This window comes from Rattus norvegicus, chromosome 4 (genome assembly GCF_021556685.1).
Source record: "Rattus norvegicus strain SHRSP/BbbUtx chromosome 4, alternate assembly SHRSP_T2T, whole genome shotgun sequence".
In the NCBI taxonomy this organism is placed as follows: domain Eukaryota; kingdom Metazoa; phylum Chordata; class Mammalia; order Rodentia; family Muridae; genus Rattus; species Rattus norvegicus.
In genome coordinates, this window is record NC_141537.1 from 128,425,415 (window position 1) to 128,445,434 (window position 20,020).

Below are 20,020 nucleotides of genomic sequence, written 5' to 3' on the forward strand. Positions count from 1 at the left end.
CTGCAAAGGACAGAAGAGGACACCAGAGCTCCTGGACCTGGAGTCGTGTAAGTGCTGGAATTGATATTGGTCCTCTAGAAGAGCAACCAGGACTCTTATCCCTGAACCATCAGTCTGGCCCTCAGGAGACCTAATCTTTAACTGGAAATTCCTAGATAAGGAGTATGTATGGGGCATGGCCTTCACTGATTCACTATGTGTGCACTGGGCACAGATGAGGATTCTGGGTACTGCAGTCTGGAGTCTCCTATAAAACCCTAACAGCCTCACAGCATGTGAGCCTACTCCAGGTGGTAGACACTTTAAAAAGTCACTGTAGCTGGAACCTGGATTAAACTCACTGGAGCTTAACCACAGACAGGCTGGCCTTCTCACTTTGCAGATGGAAATAACTTTACACAGGAGCTCAGAATGTAAATCCCATACTCTCAGGGACGTGATGGAGGAGGGTAGTAGTCAGATCCTTGGGGAAGAGATTATAACTGGACAGGACCCAGAACCTCCCATCAGAGAGAAGCATCCCCTGTGCTAGGCTACCATGCGATCAGAATAGTGGTAGGACCTGTTTCTACAGATGCTGAGGAAGCAATGAAACTAGGAAACATTGTATATGTACCCCCAGTGACCCACACACCTGCCCTTAGCCCACAAGCTATAAACACATTGTTGCTTTAGGGCATCAGACCTCCTCTATCTACACTGAACATGACTAAGGTGGTCAGCTTCCCCATGCCTACACAGATGAGGAGGGTAACTCTCATTTCCTAGGCTGAAAGCATGATGGCATGGAAGCATGCTCCAAGGAGAAGCCTTCCACCCTCTGGTCCCAGCCATGCCAGGCAAGGTTCATCTAGATCCACACTCAGAGGCTACATCCTGGCTGGGAGTCATCCAGCAAACTGGTGTTCTGTGAGCAGAAGAGGCACAGGAAGAGAACAGAAAGCGAACTGGAGCCAGGATGTCCTAGAAATTTCTTCAGGGGCCACCAAAGGGCCGCCTGCCACTGAAACATTCCCCTAGATCCATAAGCCAGCTTTGGAACAGCCCTGCAGTTCCAGGCAGAGAAGCTGTTTCAGCATTTGGCTGCAGCCTCTAAGACAAAGTCCTCTCCCTCTGGGGAGTTATACCATGTTGTGCCTTTAAAAATAAAACCAGGCCTGTTTCCTGCCTCATCTGGAAGACTTTTGATCTCCTGATCATAAGTTTTAGACTCTCTTAGCACACAACTTCCCAAGCCTTTCAGCATACAAACTAAGCACACTTGGAGAGTCAAGGATGGGATTAAAAGTTGGTCCTTTAATGATGTCCTCCTTATCCACCCTATAGAGGACACGACTGCTACAGCAGGGAAACACCATAGTCAATGCCACTGTTCTGCACCCCTGAACACCAGACCCAATCCTGTCTGCTCTGCCGGCCCACAAGAGCAAACACATGTTCCGTTTCTTTCTTGGAACTACATGCTTTTAAAGCATGTCATTGTGCAGTTAAATGCCAAAGGTAAGCCTGCAAAACATATGGAGGAAAAAACCGAGAGAAAATTTTTCAGCTTAGCACTAGGCAAATTCTTAGACCTGACTCTAAAAGCACAATCCAGAAGGCGAGAAAGTAATGTACTGGACTTTACTTCCAAATATCAGACTAGGGGAAAGCATTTTCAAACTACACATCCATCACAGACCCAGGGTCCTGAATGCGTAAAGACCTTACAGAACTCAAATACTAAAAAGAAAAGTAAAATAACTAGTTTGAAAATAAGCAAGAAGTCTGACATTTCAGCAAAAAGATTCACAGGCAGCTGGGCACTGGGGTGCACACCTATGAGAAGTGGGAGCTCAGAGCCAGCCTGAGCTGTACCAAAAAACAGCAAAAAATAAAATAGCCCACAGGTAGCAAATAAAGCAGGAGAAAATGTTCAACAACACGGACCCTCAGAGAAATGCACATTTAAATCACAATGAAATATAGCTAAATCTACAGATTTAAGAAGGTAGCAGAATGGCCAAAGAATTAAAAAATAAAACTTATACGGGATTGGGGATTTAGCTCAGTGGTAGAGTGCTTGCCTAGAAAGCGCAAGGCCCTAGGTTCGGTCCTCAGTTCCGAAAAAAAAAAAAGAAAGAAAAAATATATATAACCAAACGCTAACCAGAAGGGGAAAAAAAAAGCCAGTGTGTTCTTTATACATTGCTTGTGGAAATGCAAAATGGCACAGCTATTTTGGAAGAGTGCAGGAGTTTCTTTAAAACAAACAGTCAGACAGAACATGCGGTGTCATGCAATTTGTCCACTGCACTTTAAGGCATTTATCTCAGAGAAATTTATCTCAGAGAAATGAATGGTCACAGCAGCTTTATTCAGAACAACCAAAACCTGGACAACCCACAGATGTCCTTCAATGTGTGAAAGATCAGAGTATGATATATCCACACTGTGGGATACACCTGCTATCAGAAAGGAACACAGTATCAACACACAAGCCCACCAACCTCCAGGGAACTACACTCAGCAAAAGGACGATCCCAACAGAGTGTGCTGAACACTTGAAAAGAAACAGTACAAGCAGATAGCGCCTTGGTGTGGGAGCAGGAGGGAAGTGGAATGAGCATGCGGGCGGCCTTTAGTGGGCATGGGTATGTTCTAGGCCTTGACTGTATGATAGGAATGCCCTGGCTCTGAAATTTTACAAGATTGCACCACTGAGGAAATGGAGCTAAACCTATTCAGAGAATTTCTATTTCTCACAGCCACTTGTCAATCAACAATTACCCTAAAGTAAAAAGTGTAACAAGAACAAAATGCCAGGACAGTCACGGCTAACAGAAGGCCTGGTGGAGTGAGAGAAATCTACTGCACAGATTCCACTAAAGGAACCAATATACCAGAAAGCCAAGAATGACCACACACGCACGCACACACAATCTCTAAACTCCAACAGGTTTATAAAAGATCATCCAGAAGGAATATCTGCAAGTAGGATCAATTCCAGGCAGACAGACCAGGCCTTCTGATTTCAGGTAAAGGAAACCAACAGCCTCAGAGCACAGCAACAAAGCGCAAGCCCCTCACCCCAACCTGAAGCTACAGGAGACAGCAGGAAGAAAGGAGACCCCATTTACCTTTACCACAAAGCCGAGTGTTCCAGAACTGACTTCCCAGCAGCCCTCCCATGGATAGTATCTTTTTATCCCCCAAGGCACTGTCCCAAGCAGCTGTGCAGAGGCTCTTGGCCCTGGAGACAGGGCCCAGGGTGCCACAGTGCTGTAGCCTCCCCACACTCACTCAGCACCCAGTTAAGAAGCTGGGAACAGAAACCACAAATTGGCACCTTTGCCTCAGCTGTTTGGGTTTGAAATACATCCAGGAAGTGAGGAAACTGCCCCGGAATCTGCCCTAGAGTCATGTCTTCAAGGGCAGGTCCCCATTACGGGCAACTCTGCTGGCATTACCACAAAGGAGGCTGGGGCTCTGCCGAGGCTTGGCACCAAGATCACTCCCCTGGCTGTAGGAACTGACAGCCATAACCCCCCAGAAGAACCAGCTATGTGAGAGGATGGGGAAGATCACCCTGACTGCAGAGGCATGAAGCCTTTCCCCGGATTTGCAATCCTTAATGAAAATGGTACCAAACGAGCTCCAAATGAGCTCACCTGAGATCAACAAGTGCTTGTAAAACAAACACTACCTGGACAGAAGCATCTTGCACACATCCAAGGTGTCTCACACCTAATACAACTTGCTATGTCAGCTCAGGACTCGACAAAACTCCCCTAAGCTCCCAGACCACACATTCCAGAACAAAGTGAGCAACCCGCTTGAGATGTGGAGAGGAGGAACCTCTGGGAAGAGACTTGCCTTCTCTGTGCCTTTGGCATCCCATTGAACTACAGCAGTGCATCTCAGAACGCACATAGGACAATGCCAACACACAGCAACTCTGTTATCATTGTTTTATATATAAAAAGGTGGAAGGATAACATGTGACCATTTTTTAATTCAAAAAATGTCTATTTCATATGCCTGCCAATATACCAAGTCATCTAGCCTGTCTTTACAAACTGTTAACCTCTGCACAAGTGGGTTGATTCTGCGTTCCATATATACTGCCCAACAATGGCAGGCCTTATGAAAGAAAGGCCTGGTATAAACATGAACACATTTCTTCCACTTGGGCTAGGACAGCTGAAAATGGCTCCCAGGTGTGAGCAGACACAATAGGCCCAGCCTTCTTTGCAAGGTCATGCTGCAGGTCAAAGTCAAGCCAGCCATTTTCGGATTAGGTGCACATGCACTAGAGGCTTCCCCAAGTGCTAACTGGATTAGAGAAGCCACCTGCAGGAAGTGAGGAGGGGAGGAGGGGAGAAGGAAATGGCCCAGTTGGAATGAGTCTGCTGGTGTGGGCAGGAGCCAGCCCCTTTCACACGGGAGGTTGTGCAACCACAGCAGCTCTGCTTCCAAGAGGCATGTCACAGAGCCCCGGAGGGTGTTCAGAACCCGCTGCAGCAAGGAGTGGCTCCTCCCCTCCAAGGCCTCCATGGTTTCTCAGGCCATCAGGAGCAGCCTGTATTCCCACTGGATCCTGTACTATATTGAGAGAGGGAGAGAAAGGGGAGGGGAGGAACAAAGGGAGAGGGAAAGGGGGGAGAGAGAGAGAGAGAGAGAGAGAGAGAGAGAGAGAGAGAGAGAGAACACCATCCAAAGAACTAATATCAGCACTCTTGAGCTGCTGAGTTCCCAAAAAGGCAGGGACCTCCATGACCACGTTGGTATTCTACAAGCGCCCCCCTGCCTGGGCTCCCCCAGCTCTGCAGCTGGTGTTCCCTTCACTTTCTCAGCAAATAACTTGCAGATGTACCTCTCATCTCCCTGGCTTACCACCACCCCCACTCTCAAAGGCGAGGGAGGGGGAGAGAAGGAAAATGACCAGTCATGACTGTGTGTAATTTGGCAGGCTCTCTAGGAGGCAGGCCACATGGGCTCCTTTCCCAGAGAAAGGCTCACTTCAACTGGGGGCAAAAGGACGTCTGCACTGCAGAATCCTGGGAAGCTGCTGGGACACAGGGCTGATCTCTGGTTGGAGTAGATATTTAATCTTCTGTTTTGAGGCTCACTGGTGGCACTCAGCATCCGATGAGGCTGCAGTCCTGAGTCCACAGGTCCTCTCAACAGAAGCTTGCTGGCTTGCCTAACAGTTAGTTGCTTGCTGACAAAGAAAAAAGACAGAAAGGCAAACTGACCCCCCCCCCAAAACAGAGCTAGCCATGTCCTAATCATCCTACAAGTACCCCTGAATGCCCTAGGGTTTCACTGCGCTCGCTGAACAGTGGTAAATTACACCCGCTTCAGGGAGGGGAAGAACGGAAGTCTAATATTAGAGCTGTGGATCAGAGTCCACAGGGTACCCACTGAGATTTCCAAGTCCTTGTCATAAACAAAGATTACAGTAGGGACACATGGACAGGGATAGAAATGGGAACAGTGTATTAAGGAAGTGAAAGGCACTCCTAAGAACAGGAATGGGCTGGACAGCTGGGACAGGACTGAGATTTGTCAAAGCTTCCTGCCCTAAGCCTGGCAGCCCTTTGCAGCCCATGCCCTTCACTACCTTCTCTGGAGGGCTCCGTGGGCTTTCGATTTAACTTCTGTTTCCTATAGCTGGGGGGAGGGGTTTCTAGTCTCTGCCAACTGGCTTCAGCTCTTGTGTTAATTGCTGATGCCTCCCTCTCTACTCTGCTACCACAGACAGGATAAGCTACTTCTGGTCAATGACTCTTCATTTGAAACCCTTTCCCGCCATGCATCCATCAGTGACATGAAGTACCTCAGACAGCACCCAGCCCTTGTAGGATGATTATCTTTCTCTTTCTCTTTCTCTGCAGGTACACGTTTTCCTCAGGAAAAGAAGGCACAGTTGTTACTAAGCTTCTCCCAGGACCTCCCAGGAGCCTCCCCAGACGCACAGGCCTAGTGTACAACTGCCTAGTCCATTAGGAACCAGCCCATGCCCTGCTGCTTTCCTTTATTGTTAAACCTGAGCACTGTGAGGAGAAAGAGCAAACCAAAGCAAGCTTCATTTCACAGGTGCCTGGGACTGCCTGGCTCACCCTGGGTCGGAATTCAGAGAGCAGCCCTGGATGTGAGGAAGACAAGACTTTGCAAATGGGAAGTTGGCAGGCAAAATAGACAGGGAGGGTTACGGGAGCAGAACATAAGCATAACACGTTAGCCATAATGATTCCTGAAACAAAGGCATGGCTGCAAGGTGGGCATAACAACGGGTGGCTGCAACAAGGCAGCCATAGCAAGCCTTTGAAGTGAAGGGAGGCTTGCAAGATGCTACCTGAAACAGGCAGTATAGAACCATTTGTAGTTAGGGTTACAGGGGGCACAGCCCAATCCTTGAGGAACAGGTCTAATCATAAACAGGAGTGAACTGGTTTGTCTTATTATAAGATGGCTTTTACACCTAAGACGGAGGCAGGCTGGTCTTCACTAACCTTTTGCCTACCAATGGTGAGGACTAAAGCCTTCCCAGGGCAGAAGGCTGGGAAAGCAAGAAGAAATGGCAGGGTTATATACAATTCAAGGCTGGAAAAGACAAGAGGGGACCCATTAGAGCAAGGAGAGAACTGCATGCCTCACCAACAAAGAGGTGCTTCAAGGCTTAGGTGAGGACAAGGATCTCAAAGATGCCAGGGACTGATACTCACAGTTAGGCGAGTGAGACTAAACCTGACTCCTGCGGGCCTTCACCAGCACCGGGCTCTAACTGTTTGTTCAGGGGCAGTATGTGTCCTGCTGGGTGGGGCACACACAAGACTGCTCCTCCGCTCCGCTCCTTCCCTCCCTAGCACCTTGGAAAGTCAGCTGGAGAGCCCCAACTCAGCCACCTATAAACAACAAACTGATAACGCTCGCTCGTCAGTATATCATGTCTCCTGCCATTCAACTCTCCTGAGTGTTCACCTGAAGCCCACTCCTCCAGGCAGACAGATGCCTGCTGCCACACAGGTGACACCAGGAAATGTCTGGTTATTGTCTTCCAAAGTCTAATGGGCTTGGGAAGAATACATCAGGCTGGCCTCCTCCCCCACATCTCACAGAAAGGCAGGCAGTGGTCCTTCCTCCACAGCGGGCTAACAGTGCCTTGGAAAACATAAGCTAATTATCTTGTCCCAAGCAGAACCTTTGAATCAGGGCTGCCAGCTTTCAACACCCTTGACTGTCTTTCTTCCGGTGACTGGCTATTGGTACACCCACGAGGGGAGCAGCTACAGCCACCTCAACCGGGAATACCCCATGACGCCCAGTTTAAATATATTTTGTATAAACAAGAGTAAAATGAACCCCCATCTGACAGTCAGCCTCAGCTATAAAGATGAGCATTATTTCACCCTTCCTGGGATAAACATCATGTGCTAGAGACTTTTTTCCCCATGAGCTCTTCACTGTATCTGCAAATACTGGCCTTTTGGGGATGTACTCACAGAAGTTTGAAAGACAGCTAGGGAAAGTCAAAGGCAAGAGCCCCTCCTCCTCCGCTTGTATCTCAGGTGAAGGGTAAACACTCCTGTCACAATGCACAAACCCCCACCTCAGGAATATTAGCAACTGAGTTCTATGTCCAGGCAAGTTATACCTGTGACTGTGAACTATGATCTGTCTCTAAAAACCTAATACACAGCAGAGGAGAAGAGGAGGAGGAGAAACAAAGAAGAAAAGGAATAAGAAGAAAAGAGAAAACAAATTTGCTTGTGCTTCAAGCTGAATTACTGAGGGTCTCATCTCAGGACCTGAAGTCAGGCATAATTTCCAAAGTTGAATAAAACCCCCGAACCTCTGGCTTTCGGGAATGTGTTCATGGCGGGAGTGGGGGAGAAAGTGGAGTGTGTCTGTGGAACACAGCTCTCTCCCCATTAAATTTCCAATTACACTTTCATTATGAATTGATTTCTGCACTGGCCGCTCCTCCAGAGGATCTGAGTTTGACTCCCAGTACCCACGGGGCGGCCCTCAACCACCTATAACTCCAGTTTCAAGTGACACAATGCCGTCCCTCTGGGCTCTGTGAGCACCAGGCGTGTGGACATATAACAACCACACACGTGAGCTAAAGTGATAGTAGTAGTAACAATAATACATGTAAGAGAAGCATTCCAAGAAACAACATAAACTTTAAATAGCAATATTACAAAATCACAAACAATTCTGTGTAGCTACCTGCTGCCCAGGTGTCCTGCCCATCCAGGACACAGACTGAGAAGAACAAAGAGCATGGCGTGGTGACAAGTCACAGTCTGAAGTGTTCGACACCTGGAGAAGTGCGGCAGCCTCTACAAAGATCACTTGGGGAATTTGCTGCCAGAGCTGGAAGAGACAGAGCGAAGCCTGCGCTACTCTGCAGTGATGAGTGAGAAGCCACTCTCACTGTTCATTGGTCCAAGTGTAGCAAGCAAAGCTGGAGAAGCATAGACCTTCAACACAAGTGGGACTGACTCGTCAGACAAAGTTACTGTTGCTCTGAGAATCAAAACCTGAGTTTCCAGAACTCCTCCGCCCCAAATTATTTTTATCATGAACATAAAAATCTGCTGGTAGATTCTGTTCCTTTTTAACCAAAGTCTGTTTCTTTTTCTGAGATCCATTTTTAGGAAATGAACTCCCTCACTCCAACCCAGTCCTATTGAAAGCTTCCCTTGGGTTTTCATGCTTTCTGTCACTAAGGACAAATGGCTGGGCGTTAGCCCCAACATTAATGCAAGCAGCCCTGCTCTTTCACAAACCTGCTAATTGACTCAGATCCCTTCAATCAGAAAGCAATAACCAATGAAAACTGTGTCAGATGACCCCAGCTTTTCAAATTCTTTTTGATGCCCTGATATTAAACACAGGCACGAAATGGAACCTCCTCCATGAGGCCTTCCCAAGGTGGACACCTAAAAAGAAGGGAAGTGTGGTGTGAGAACTCAGTCCTGAGTGAGAGAAGCAGGAGCTCACTTTAAAGCTGCATCCAGAAGGCCAGAAGTCCACACTGAAAGTCAGAACCTACTACTACAGTCTCAGGTCCCAGAAGTCGCAGCAGTTGAGGCAGAAGGTCGGGGTGTGTGCTTCGCCACAGAAGGACAGTGAGAAGCTGGAAGTGGACCTACTGCCCACCTGTTGGCAGCAAAGTGGCTGATAATAATGCTCTGGGGGTCACACTGGGGTCATACTGCTAACTAATCGGGAAGAAAGGCAGTTTCAGAACAGAGAAGATATCCTTCAACTACTAGTTTCAGAGAAATTACTGCCCAAGTCAAATGGGGACAAGAGAAAATCAATGAAGCATTTGCCAACACAAACCTGTATTTTCTAAACTGAATCACACAGAAAAGAAGGCTCTTTTAGCTTTACATATTCCAACATGGTCCAATGGAAGATGAGGAATAGGATCAAACAGTCCCACTGCTCCCTGGCATTGGTGCCAAAGAGTAGAACCAACTTTTAGTTAGTAGAGCAAGAGAAACTTCAAAGACTCGCAGGCCCAGGGACTATGCCAGGGGCCCTGCTGCCACCAGAATAAGTGGCCTGGAATCACCCGTGAGGGCATTCTCATCCGGCATCCATTCTACTGCTGTCTTGCAACAACAAGACTTTGGGGAGCTAGTCCCCCTGGCTTCCTCACCAAGTAGGGAGCAAGGGAATGAATGCAGAATTTCTTGTATCTAATGAGTGGGCAAGAGACCGCCGAGCCCTTGTTAAATAAGGCCTGTGATGGAAGTGGAACCTGGGCTTCCAGGAGCCACAAGTTATAAGCATCTTCAAGTGTTGTGCTTTGTGAACACAAGGGATTATCACATCCCTAATTAGCTTCACATACGGCTAACTGACATAATTTACCAGCAATTAAACACTCTCCAGACACTAAGCACAAAGGCCAAGTAGATACAAAAAGAAAAACAGACCTTTGCCTATCTAAAAGGGATACAGCTTTCATTCACAAAAGCACCTCACAGAATAAAGGTTGATTCACAAATCTTACACCAAGGTTCACAGAGCTGACAAGCCACCTGCCAGAAGCAGTGGACGTGTATCATGTCTCATGGGACATGATATGCTTTATCAAAGTTCCTTCCACTCTCCCTTGGTCTTGACCTTGCTCATGGTGAATGTGTAAAGAATAAGGAACGCATTTTGTAAATGAGGGAAAAGAGGTTCCGAGAGGGGGGAGTCATTTTTCCAGGACAAGAGAGAGTCATATTCTAATCCCTATGCTCTCCTGCAAGCCACCAAGCCTTAGAAAGGGCACAGTTCCCTGAACACAGCTCTTGTGGCCAGCCAGAATCAGATCTGCAAGCTACACCAGCAATGTTCCTAATTTCCTGCTAAGAGCTTTGCCTGCTGAGCCTGTGTTGAGAGGACAATGTATACAGGTGAGACGATGAGTCATTAAACCAGCAAATAAGAGCTATACAGAGAAACGTGCGGAGACTGGAAGTTCAGTAACACATGGAAATCTGCGGGGAAGCTGCCAGAAAACCGGGTAGCGAGCTCTACTATACCCAGGGCATATTTGGAAAGCCCACTGAGTGAGCTTAAACCTGTGTCACCTCACCTGATGCCACAGGAATGGAGTGAAGCCAGGTGCTTAATCCACAGAAAAGGCTAGAAGCAGCTTAAATGACAGCACCTTCAAAGCTCCCTCCTCTTCGTTTTTGGCTAAGACCCTGAATGTTTTGTCTACAGTGACACACCGTATTACGATTTGAGTTTGAACTGTCCCCCACAGACTCATGTTTGAGTGTTTGAACCATGGCTGATGGCATTAGGGAGCTTGTGGGGGCCTAGGTAGCAGAGTGTACCACTAGGAACAGGTGCTTGGAGGTGACGAGGACTCTGGTCCTAGCCTCTCTGTGGCATTTGGACAGCCACAAGCCCCTACTGCAACAGACCAATCCGACTACACCACTTGCAGCCTCTAAGGTGGATCAAACCCTTCTGAACCAAAATCAATCTTCCTTGCGTAAGTTGTTCCCGTCAGGTGCTTTGTCAGAGGCGCACAAGCAAACACCACATCTAGGCTTTGTCTCACCTTACAGACAGCGACAGAGAACTCCTCACTATTAGTATGGTTCCAGTGTTTTGCAGGTACTTTATTATTCTTTAGGGCCATAAAAGTAAACTGGGTTTACCAAAATTCACTATACAAACTTACTGGTGTAAGTTCAGTCTTTTAACCTAGTTTAATCACCCAAGTTAGTTGCTTCAATTACTAAAAGCAAGGGATCTGTTATATGTGCTTTGGGCGGGGGTTTTAAAAAAGAAAAAAGACTAATTTTCCCCAAGTTAGAAATGCAGCAAAACTTTCAACTTGTAATTCTATAAACTCCCAAAAAGCAAAATACAGTATTTGCTATAATCATTATTAGACAACTGAAGATAGGCCAGGAAATATCGGAAACCAAGTGTCAGTGAGCACCATAGCCCCAGCCCACAGCCCAGGGTCCCCAGGTGGCACCACTTACAAGAAGAGGGAGACGACATGCATGGAGGCAGCGCCCAGGGATGGCACGGCTGTCAGCTCATTGCTGTTGAGGTACCTGTAAGAACAAGAAGCAGTCCGTCACTGCGAGCATCGACATCAGCAGTCAGAAATCACGGAAAAGTAATAAGCCAGTGCTGTAGCTAACCATAGTAAGGCTACGACGAGACGTGAGGTACAAGATAAGGCATTTAGAATCAGTTGTTAAAGGGAGATGAGCCACATGAAGTCAAAAACCACTAATCACCTATCACACCCCTGACAAGAAGTAAACAAAAACAGAAACTATGTTGTGGCTTCCTATCAGGCTCAGAAACCAGAGTAACAAGGGAAGTGGAAACAGGTCCCGATGCAGGTTCCAGCCAAATGTGTTCCCATGACCATCAACAGAAATGATCGTGGTGAACTGAAGCAGTCACAAAGGAAGACAGGAAGAACAGATCCCTCCTACATATTCTGGCTCTGTGCCCTAGGCAAGGGGCAACATGAGAATGAACAGGAGCCTGCTCACTCCAGGGTAGCATTCCAGGGCATCCAGTGTACGTCCTCCGATGTAACTAGGGGTCTGGACTCACACCCTCATCTATTTGAGGTTCCAGCCTAGTTGGACTCAGTGACGTTTGAAGAAAACAAACAAAAACAAGTGTATCACACTTCTGCAAACAGACATTTTGACACTCCTTTGCAGACAGAATTCACTCTCCAGGAGCCTGTCCCTAAATCTGGATAGTCTAAATCCAGATTTCCACAGTTGATATCTTTTAATGGATGAGAAAGTCCGCAAGCCAAAGTATAGCCTGCCTTGTCTGCCCCCCAGAGGCTCTACAACCTGGCCTCTTTATGTGAGCATGCAGGGCTAAATCTAGGAAGAAAATCCAAAGTCAGACTTACAATGCAAGCCCCAAAAGACTTAAGAAACCCAAGGCACAAAGTTCAGGCTTCTGATGGGACAGGCTAGAAGGAAACAGGATTTAACAAGGGGACTGAGGGGATAAAATTGGTTATCTTGTCCCCAGTTTCTTAACGGAGATACATCTTACAAAAAACATCTTACTCCATTTGAGGACAAGACCACAGAAATGACAGCTGTATTCAAACAAGGGCATGGCTTGGCTCCTTGTTTGAATCATCTGGCTGGCTGCCATCTTTTCAGAAATGAATAGAAGTGGTGGGGGCTTGAATTATCCCATTTGCTTTCTTCAGTGCCAAAGTCAGTTAGGGATGAAGCTTGGCAATTACTGACTGTAGGACACAGAACGCCTGTTTCGCTAATTCCATGTCTGAAGCATCTGGCAGGGAGAAGGCAGGTCTGTATCATGTGGCAAATCCTTTCTCCACTTAAAGAGCCCTTGTTTGTGGAAATAGACAATTAATTACTTTAACAGTCTCTTATCTGACTGCCCCTTAACTCACATAGATCCTGCTTCTGTTATCTCTTCCTGCCCTGCCATTTCCCATCACAGTACGGAGGCACTGAAAACGCTCATCAGTCCTAATCTCAACCAATAAATCTTCTCAGTGCCCAGCAGCGTGCTGATGAGGAGGAGAAATGACCCTCACATTTTATCAGAGTGAGAAAAACTGCTGGAGACCTGCTGCCAACAAAGCACCCTGCAAGCTGTTCTCGGAGAGGATCCACCAGCAGCCAATGGAAGAAGATGCAGACCTTACAGCCACATGTTAGATGGAGCTCTGGGAGTCTTATGGAAGAGTCAGGAGGAGGATTGAGGGACCCAAAGAGAATAGGGACTCCACAGGAAGACCAACAGTGTCAACTAACCTGGACCCTTGGGCTCTCCCAAAGACTGAATCACCAAGGACGGCATGGGTTGGACCTAGACCCCTGCACATATACAGCAGCTTGGTCCCCACAACTGGAGCGGGGTGGGGGTGGGGTTCGGGATCTCCCTGCATCTGTTGCCTGCCAGCCTGTGGATCTTGCTCCCCTAAATGGACCCTCTGGCTACAGTGGGAGAAGATGTGCCTAGTACTTCAGCCACCTGATGTGCCGGGGCCGGGGTGGGGTGTGGGGGGTGGGGGGTGAGGGGGTTAAGGGTCGGCATAAGAGGGTACTGAGAGGAGAGGGGGAAGGATGTGAAGCGAATAAATAAAAAAGTTAAAGAGCTCATTTCTTAAGGCTTACTGGAAATGAGGATGGCAGAGATAGTGACAATAACAGGAGTGGTTTTTAGAGACAAGGTTGGGTTACTGCTCCAGGAGCTTTTCCATGTATTATCTCATCTTTAGACACCTCCAGGTAGATCCCAAGAACATCCCAGTAAACCAATGAAGCAGCCAAACATCGAAACAACGTAACTGGACCAAGGTCACCACAAATAAGCGGCCGTGGCTGAAGGAGGGAAGCCTCGAGAACTAGGTTCCTAATGCTCCCTACCGGCTGCTGCTCTGTAATTACAGCCCGTACACAACGCACTTTGGGATTTCATCACAGCACCAGCTCTGAGTCGATAGCAGCTACCGGTATTTCCGACATGATAGTAAATTTCAGTCCATTTAAAAACCTAGGCTGGGGTCATATGACCAGTGTAACACACCCAGGAGACAAACAAATATGACAGGTACATCAGAAAGCAGCAAGCTCACAGGCTAGGAAGCATGAGACAGGCTTGACCACTCATCATCTCAGGAAACAGCAAGGTTGCTTCATTTCCTGCCTGCTTATCATAACCTGACTCCAAACCTGAAAGAAAGAGTACAGATCCCTGCAGGTGAGCCTCAGCTGAGAAACCTGGTGCCAGGCCAGCCCTCTACACATATGGGCAATCACCCACTCCATACACATCACAGACCCAAATGAGCGAGGAGAAGGGGCTGCTAGCACTCCCATCTCCATGAACCTGCTGAGAGTGGATTATGCAGAAGCAGAAGACCAAGGCTAAAGACTGACAGAGAATTGTATGTCTTGATGCGCAGACCCAGAGCAACAGGCTCGGTCAGAAACAGCAGCTCTAATTTCAACAGGGCTGCTTGATTTATGGAGAGGACAGTTGGAGCCCAAAGGACAGGAACTAACTGCATAGCTAGCTTACTTTTAGATCATTTTTACTCCAAAAAAGAAAAAAAGCTAGTTCAGTGTAAGTGGCTATCTCCACCACCATTGGCTCCCCTGTTGTTTGTCAGGACGAACAGAGAACGCAATCCTCAGAAGGCCAAAGCATCAAACTCACTCTGAGACATGGAGAGCTGTGTGCCAGACTAAAATAGGGACTGGTCAAAAATAGCGCTGGAGCACTGAGGGGAAGGACGCGCTGGGTGTACAGCGGCCCCCATGAACACAGAACTTAAAGATTAAGGATAGTGTGAGATGAAATACTGTCACTTTCTAGGTTATATGCTTCCATTCCTCATGCCCTGTCCCCTAGCAACTCCCTGCTGACTCTGCCCACCCTCCACCCCCAAAACTTTACTTCCACTCAAAGCACTACAAATCTTCCTGAAATGCCTGGCTTTTATAAACCCTTTCCTGGTGATTCAAGGCCAGAGCATGAATCATGGCCCAGCCCTGGAGGAGCTGGAGGAGGTGTAAGTGGGGTCAATGAGACACACAGATTGCCTGACCCCAGGGCAGAACCTGGGGTGGGATGCTTCCCACTGACCCTTAAGGTCGGTTGGAACGTTCTGCTCCTGCAGCTTTCTCTCAAGGCTTCCCCTTACAGGTAGCTTGTCATAGAGAATATTACATGCTGTAACACACACAGTGTCACAAAGGGCACCTCTCAGTACAGTGCCATCACTTACTAACTACATCGAACTTGGCTTTAACAGACAATAGAAAACCTACCCAAAAAGCACCTGGGTTACAGTGGGGCTTTCTGTGCTTTATTAATCTACCAAATGGCTGAAATGGACACACAATAAGAATTTCAAACACTCCAATGAAGAGGGTTCGATGAAGGATAAAGCTTCCTTACACTTCAGGCCCCACTCTGTCTCCAAGAGGAAGCTCCTCTGACAGTTGAGAGACTTGCATGTTCGTTTCACACAGATCCTTACATACTTCACATATGAAGCCCTTCTTCTGACCAGCAACAGGGTTGCCTTTTGCTGATGTGAGAGGTGAGATCAAACCAGTGTTCACTAATTTATTTAGCCAACTGGCTCTCTGTAGACAGAGTGGGCGCTTTGGGCTATTGGCTGTTTCCTAACAGAGATGGAACTGCAGTCCGTGAGCGTCAGGTTGGAAGTTTGGATAGTCATTTCTTATAAAGACAAAGTTCCAATAGCACTTACGGACAAACACAGGACTTAAAAATCAAGGTTCCAGTTACTGAAGAATAACACTGACTAACATTTTCCCTTGGTAAGACTATGATAGATGCAGCTGGTTAGATAAAATTTTTTTAGAATAACAATGCAGGATATATTCCCTTAGAATCCATGAAGGTTTGATCCAGAACTCCCTGCAAATACCAGAATCTACTCAAGATCCTTATAGAAATAGACACAGTGCCTGCGTGTAACCTGAAAGTGTCCTGTGTTCAACCGTCTCTACATTACTCAGCATGCCTAAGACAATGCGAATGCTAGGTAAACCATTAATTATACTGTACAGGACATAAAGACAAGAAAGGGCATCTGTACATATCTCAAGCAGGTGAACTTTTCAATTATCAATCAGAGGTTGGTTGAATCCATGGGATGAATCCATGGATATGGAGAACCAAGTTAATGGTCACATGTGACAAGGGTGAATGATGAGTGTGTCCAGCTCTGTCCAAACTCTGAGTAACACAGCAGTCCTTGAGGAGTACACTCAACTACAAATCCACCTTGATGAAACAAAGGCAAGTTACCAAGTAGCAGAGCCAGAAGTTGGAGGCATGGGGCCACACGGCATGATTGTGAAACCACAGGGAGTTTGATTCTTCTACTCCTTACCAATCACATGACCCTCAGCATGCCACTTAAGCCCGATGCACCTTAGTGTCCTCCTTTAAAAAATGTAAATGCATCAGTCCTGGGCTTTGGCAGGACCCAGGAAAAATAGATCTAAAAGTTTAGGATGTGGACACTTCCATGGGAAATACTTGTCAGTCAGTACTAACAGCAATAAAGCAGTCTATCGAAGCATTCCTCAGTATTCCAGTCTTCCTTTACATTACAACCATAACTCTCTGCACCAGTACTTGTGCACGCACACCAGCAGGGGGAGGGAGGGAGCATGAGGAGTTGAGCCATAAATACCTGGAGGCAAGGCTCCCTTCCCCTCTCCAGGAAGCATTTAGGGCAGTGGCCCTGAGCAAAGCAGCTTAGTAGCAAGCACTCCCAAGCCACCGGCAGTAATGTGATCCAAGTGCCTTTTCATAGAGGACTGTATAAATAGCCCTCTGATTACAGAGGACTTCGTGTCCAGCACTCCGGGTTAGGGCACTCCCTGGTGGGCTTGCCTCAGGATTGTGAGCAGTGAAGACTGTGGCTTGGAAGCAGCTGCACGTGTCCTCCAGGAGCCTCTAAAGGGCTTGCTTTCTCTCTCTTCCCAACCCACAATGTTATGTGGTTCTAGAGCCCCTAAAATTAAACCACCGCTAAGCCACCACAACTCTTGTGCCTGCCTTGGCTCTGAAGACCGCAAGGTCTGGGAGAACTGACTTGAGCCCAGTTAATTTGGAAGCACTGGTGTGTCGACTGTGGGTTTTGTTTTTGTTTTGGCTCTTTTTCCCCCTACCATGTTCTTACCTAGGTGCCTCTACTTACTGATGGTACCTCTTTGAGTCACCAAGATTTATCAGAATTCTCTGGAAAGCCCAGGGTCTCCACACTAAGAAGTTCGTTTTGCCGTTCTGGGCATGATGAATTCAACTCAACAATTCCTACCACAGAGGTAGGAGGCAATCACAGTGGCAAGAAGTCCAATCTGTCAGCCTCCAGGATGTGTTTCTAAACCACATGCTCAGTACGGGAGCTGCAGAGTTCTAAAAGCAGGAAGGAATCACACATTCACATCAGTCGGGAAATACAACAGGGCTGACCATGGGTTACTATGTCCATGTCACAGAAAGGGGAAAGGGACACTGAAGAGCCAAGTCACTTGTGTAGGAACAGACTACACTAAACTAAAACTAGAACTAAAATCTCAAGCCTAGGGCTCTTGCTACCAAAACAACCACTTCCCCAACAGGAGGCCTTGCAGCCATAGAGAACAGGGCGGTCTATGGTACACTAGGCCCCTTCCTAGCTACAGTTATGACAGAGATCACAGGGGTGCTGGGGGTGTCAAGGGAGTAAACCCAAATGAAAGCAGAAAGCACATGAGCAAGGACCAGCTACGTAGGAGAGCTACACGGAGTGCTCAAGAGCGCTTACCAATATGTCTGAAAAGCAGGGCACGGAACCTATTACCAGGACCCAAAATGAGTGTGAAACAATCTACAACGAACAAACTCAAAAGTCCAAGACAGGAAAGACTGAAAAACAGTGTGGTCAAGCTATTCTGGAACTGAGACGGAAGGGAGAACACCAGAAACCTTGATTCAGTCTTTTCACATTTTGCTCACTATAGATTTTCTAAAACATTCATAATCTTGACTTCTTAAATGTGACATCAAAATATCCATCATCTTGGCTGGCAAGTTTTGGCACCCTTGTAACATCAGTGCCTGAGGGCAGGCCCTCAAGTGCCTCATCCTAGTCACAGGCCTACTTTTGTAGCTCGCTTAACTCAGAAAAGTATCTGGCACAAAGCAGACACTCAGATTAAGTATAAACGAAAGCCTGTGATGTCACGGGAATGGCGTAATTTTAATCTCTCCCAATATGATCTCTGAGACTAACAGAGGATTTGAATGCATAATGACCCCAAGAGTCAACAACATCCTGGACCAAAGCAAAGCACTGGGTTGTAAGCCAGCTGATTCCTGGCAGACTAAGCTTATCCACTTGGAAAACTGTGACTGGATGAGCGGTGTCCCCTTCCTCGAATCAGTGTTGAAGCGTAAGTGTCTAGACCGTCAGAGTATAGATATGTTTACAGACAAAGCCTGGAGACCGTGTTAAGGAGTCTGAGGCTGCAGCTCAGTGGTAGAGTATTTGGCTAGCATGGTCCAGGCTCTGCATTCGATCTCCAGCATAGGGGTAGAAGAATATCATTAAGGTTAATCCACATGAATGGATCCTAAGTGATGTGACTGGTATCTTTACAAAAGGAAGAAATCAGGATACACCACGAGAAACCAGGGATCCATGAACACAGAGGAAAAGCCATGAGAAGACACATTAAGAGGCAACCACCTACAAGCGAAGGAGAAGCCAGACCTACAGGCATCTAGCTCCCCAACCACCACTAGGAATCAGCCTTGGCTGATGAAGCCAGCAGCCTATGGGGTTTGTTACTGAAGTCTTGGCCGAGTTCACATTTTCTTCCCCCAGTCCCTGTCTAAATGACCTCATAGGCAAATGAAGGTACAACCCAAGGCATTTCCAAGCTCCTTCCAACTCCGGGGTTTAACTCTGGAAGTCTATGCTTTGAAAAAAGACATAAAAACCATAAAATGTGGCCATGAGGACAGGGAAAGCAGCAATTTTGCAAACTGTATCAGTGAAGAAAATTAAGGTTTCATTAGATAAACTGTTATAATGGGACAAAGACTAGCCACCAAAGACTTATCAACCGCCTTTAGTAGAGATGTGTATAGAGTATAGATGGCTATAATAGAACTTGATAATGACTTACAGTAATTTTATATAAATATTCATAAAGACACCGAATACTTTGGAAGGACTAGAGGGTTGGAGAGGCATGACAGGATGAAGGGTCAGGTGGGGAGGGGGAGTGGAAGTGGGATTGAGGGGAGGAATGTGGGGAGAGACAGTCAGAACTGAGGGGCATTGGAGAACCTAGTGCTGTGGGAACTTCCTAAAACATATGGAGATCCTAATGAAGTCTCTAAGGAAAAAAATGTTAATTTATGCAACAAAATGTCTTTAACTGTGAGAAGTAGTAAGTCAGATATAAATCCATAAATACCTATAATTCTAAGCACTTGGAAGGCTGAGGCAGAAGAATTATGAGTTTGAGACTAGCTTGGGTTACACAGCAAGACCGTCTTAGAAAAAAAAAAGTACAAAGAAAAGGAACTATAATATACATTTTGATTCTAAATCTATATGCATTTGTCTATTACATCAAGAAATCATGATGGCTTTGCACAACTTTTGTGAAATTTCCGTAAAGTTGCTACGGGACTAAAATTCTTGATAATCCCAATGGATGTATCACAGCATAAATATTTATAATAAAAAGAATGGCTGGGCCTGTGTTAAAGGACACTCCAAGAGGAAGCAAGCATGGCGTTCAGTGACAGCGAGGCTTGGCCTGCTAGGAGGTGCAGGGAGGATGAGCCTCTACTGCCCATGCTTTTAAACCAGATTTGTGCAAAATGCAAATGGTGGGCTAGTACCAGGGTCCTCTGCGGACTAAACTATTGTACCTCTGTGGCACCTGTGAGAATGCACCAGCACAGGCATGTTTCCCAAGCAGTC

The 20,020-nt window shown here is 46.9% G+C and overlaps 1 protein-coding gene across 7 annotated transcripts in view; it reads right to left on the reverse strand.

The window, feature by feature from the left end:
- The window catches only part of Lrig1 (leucine-rich repeats and immunoglobulin-like domains 1), a 100,361-nt gene that overhangs the window by 42,003 nt on the left and 38,338 nt on the right, over window positions 1-20,020 (reverse strand). For 6 of the 7 annotated variants that reach the window (XR_015685574.1, XR_015685575.1, NM_001427801.1 and 3 more), the window contains 1 exon segment: window positions 11,505-11,579. Coding sequence is in view for 5 of the 7 variants with exons in the window: in NM_001427801.1 (NP_001414730.1) it covers window positions 11,505-11,579 (75 nt within the window). In the remaining 2 variants the exon portion in view is untranslated. 7 annotated transcript variants of the gene reach the window in all.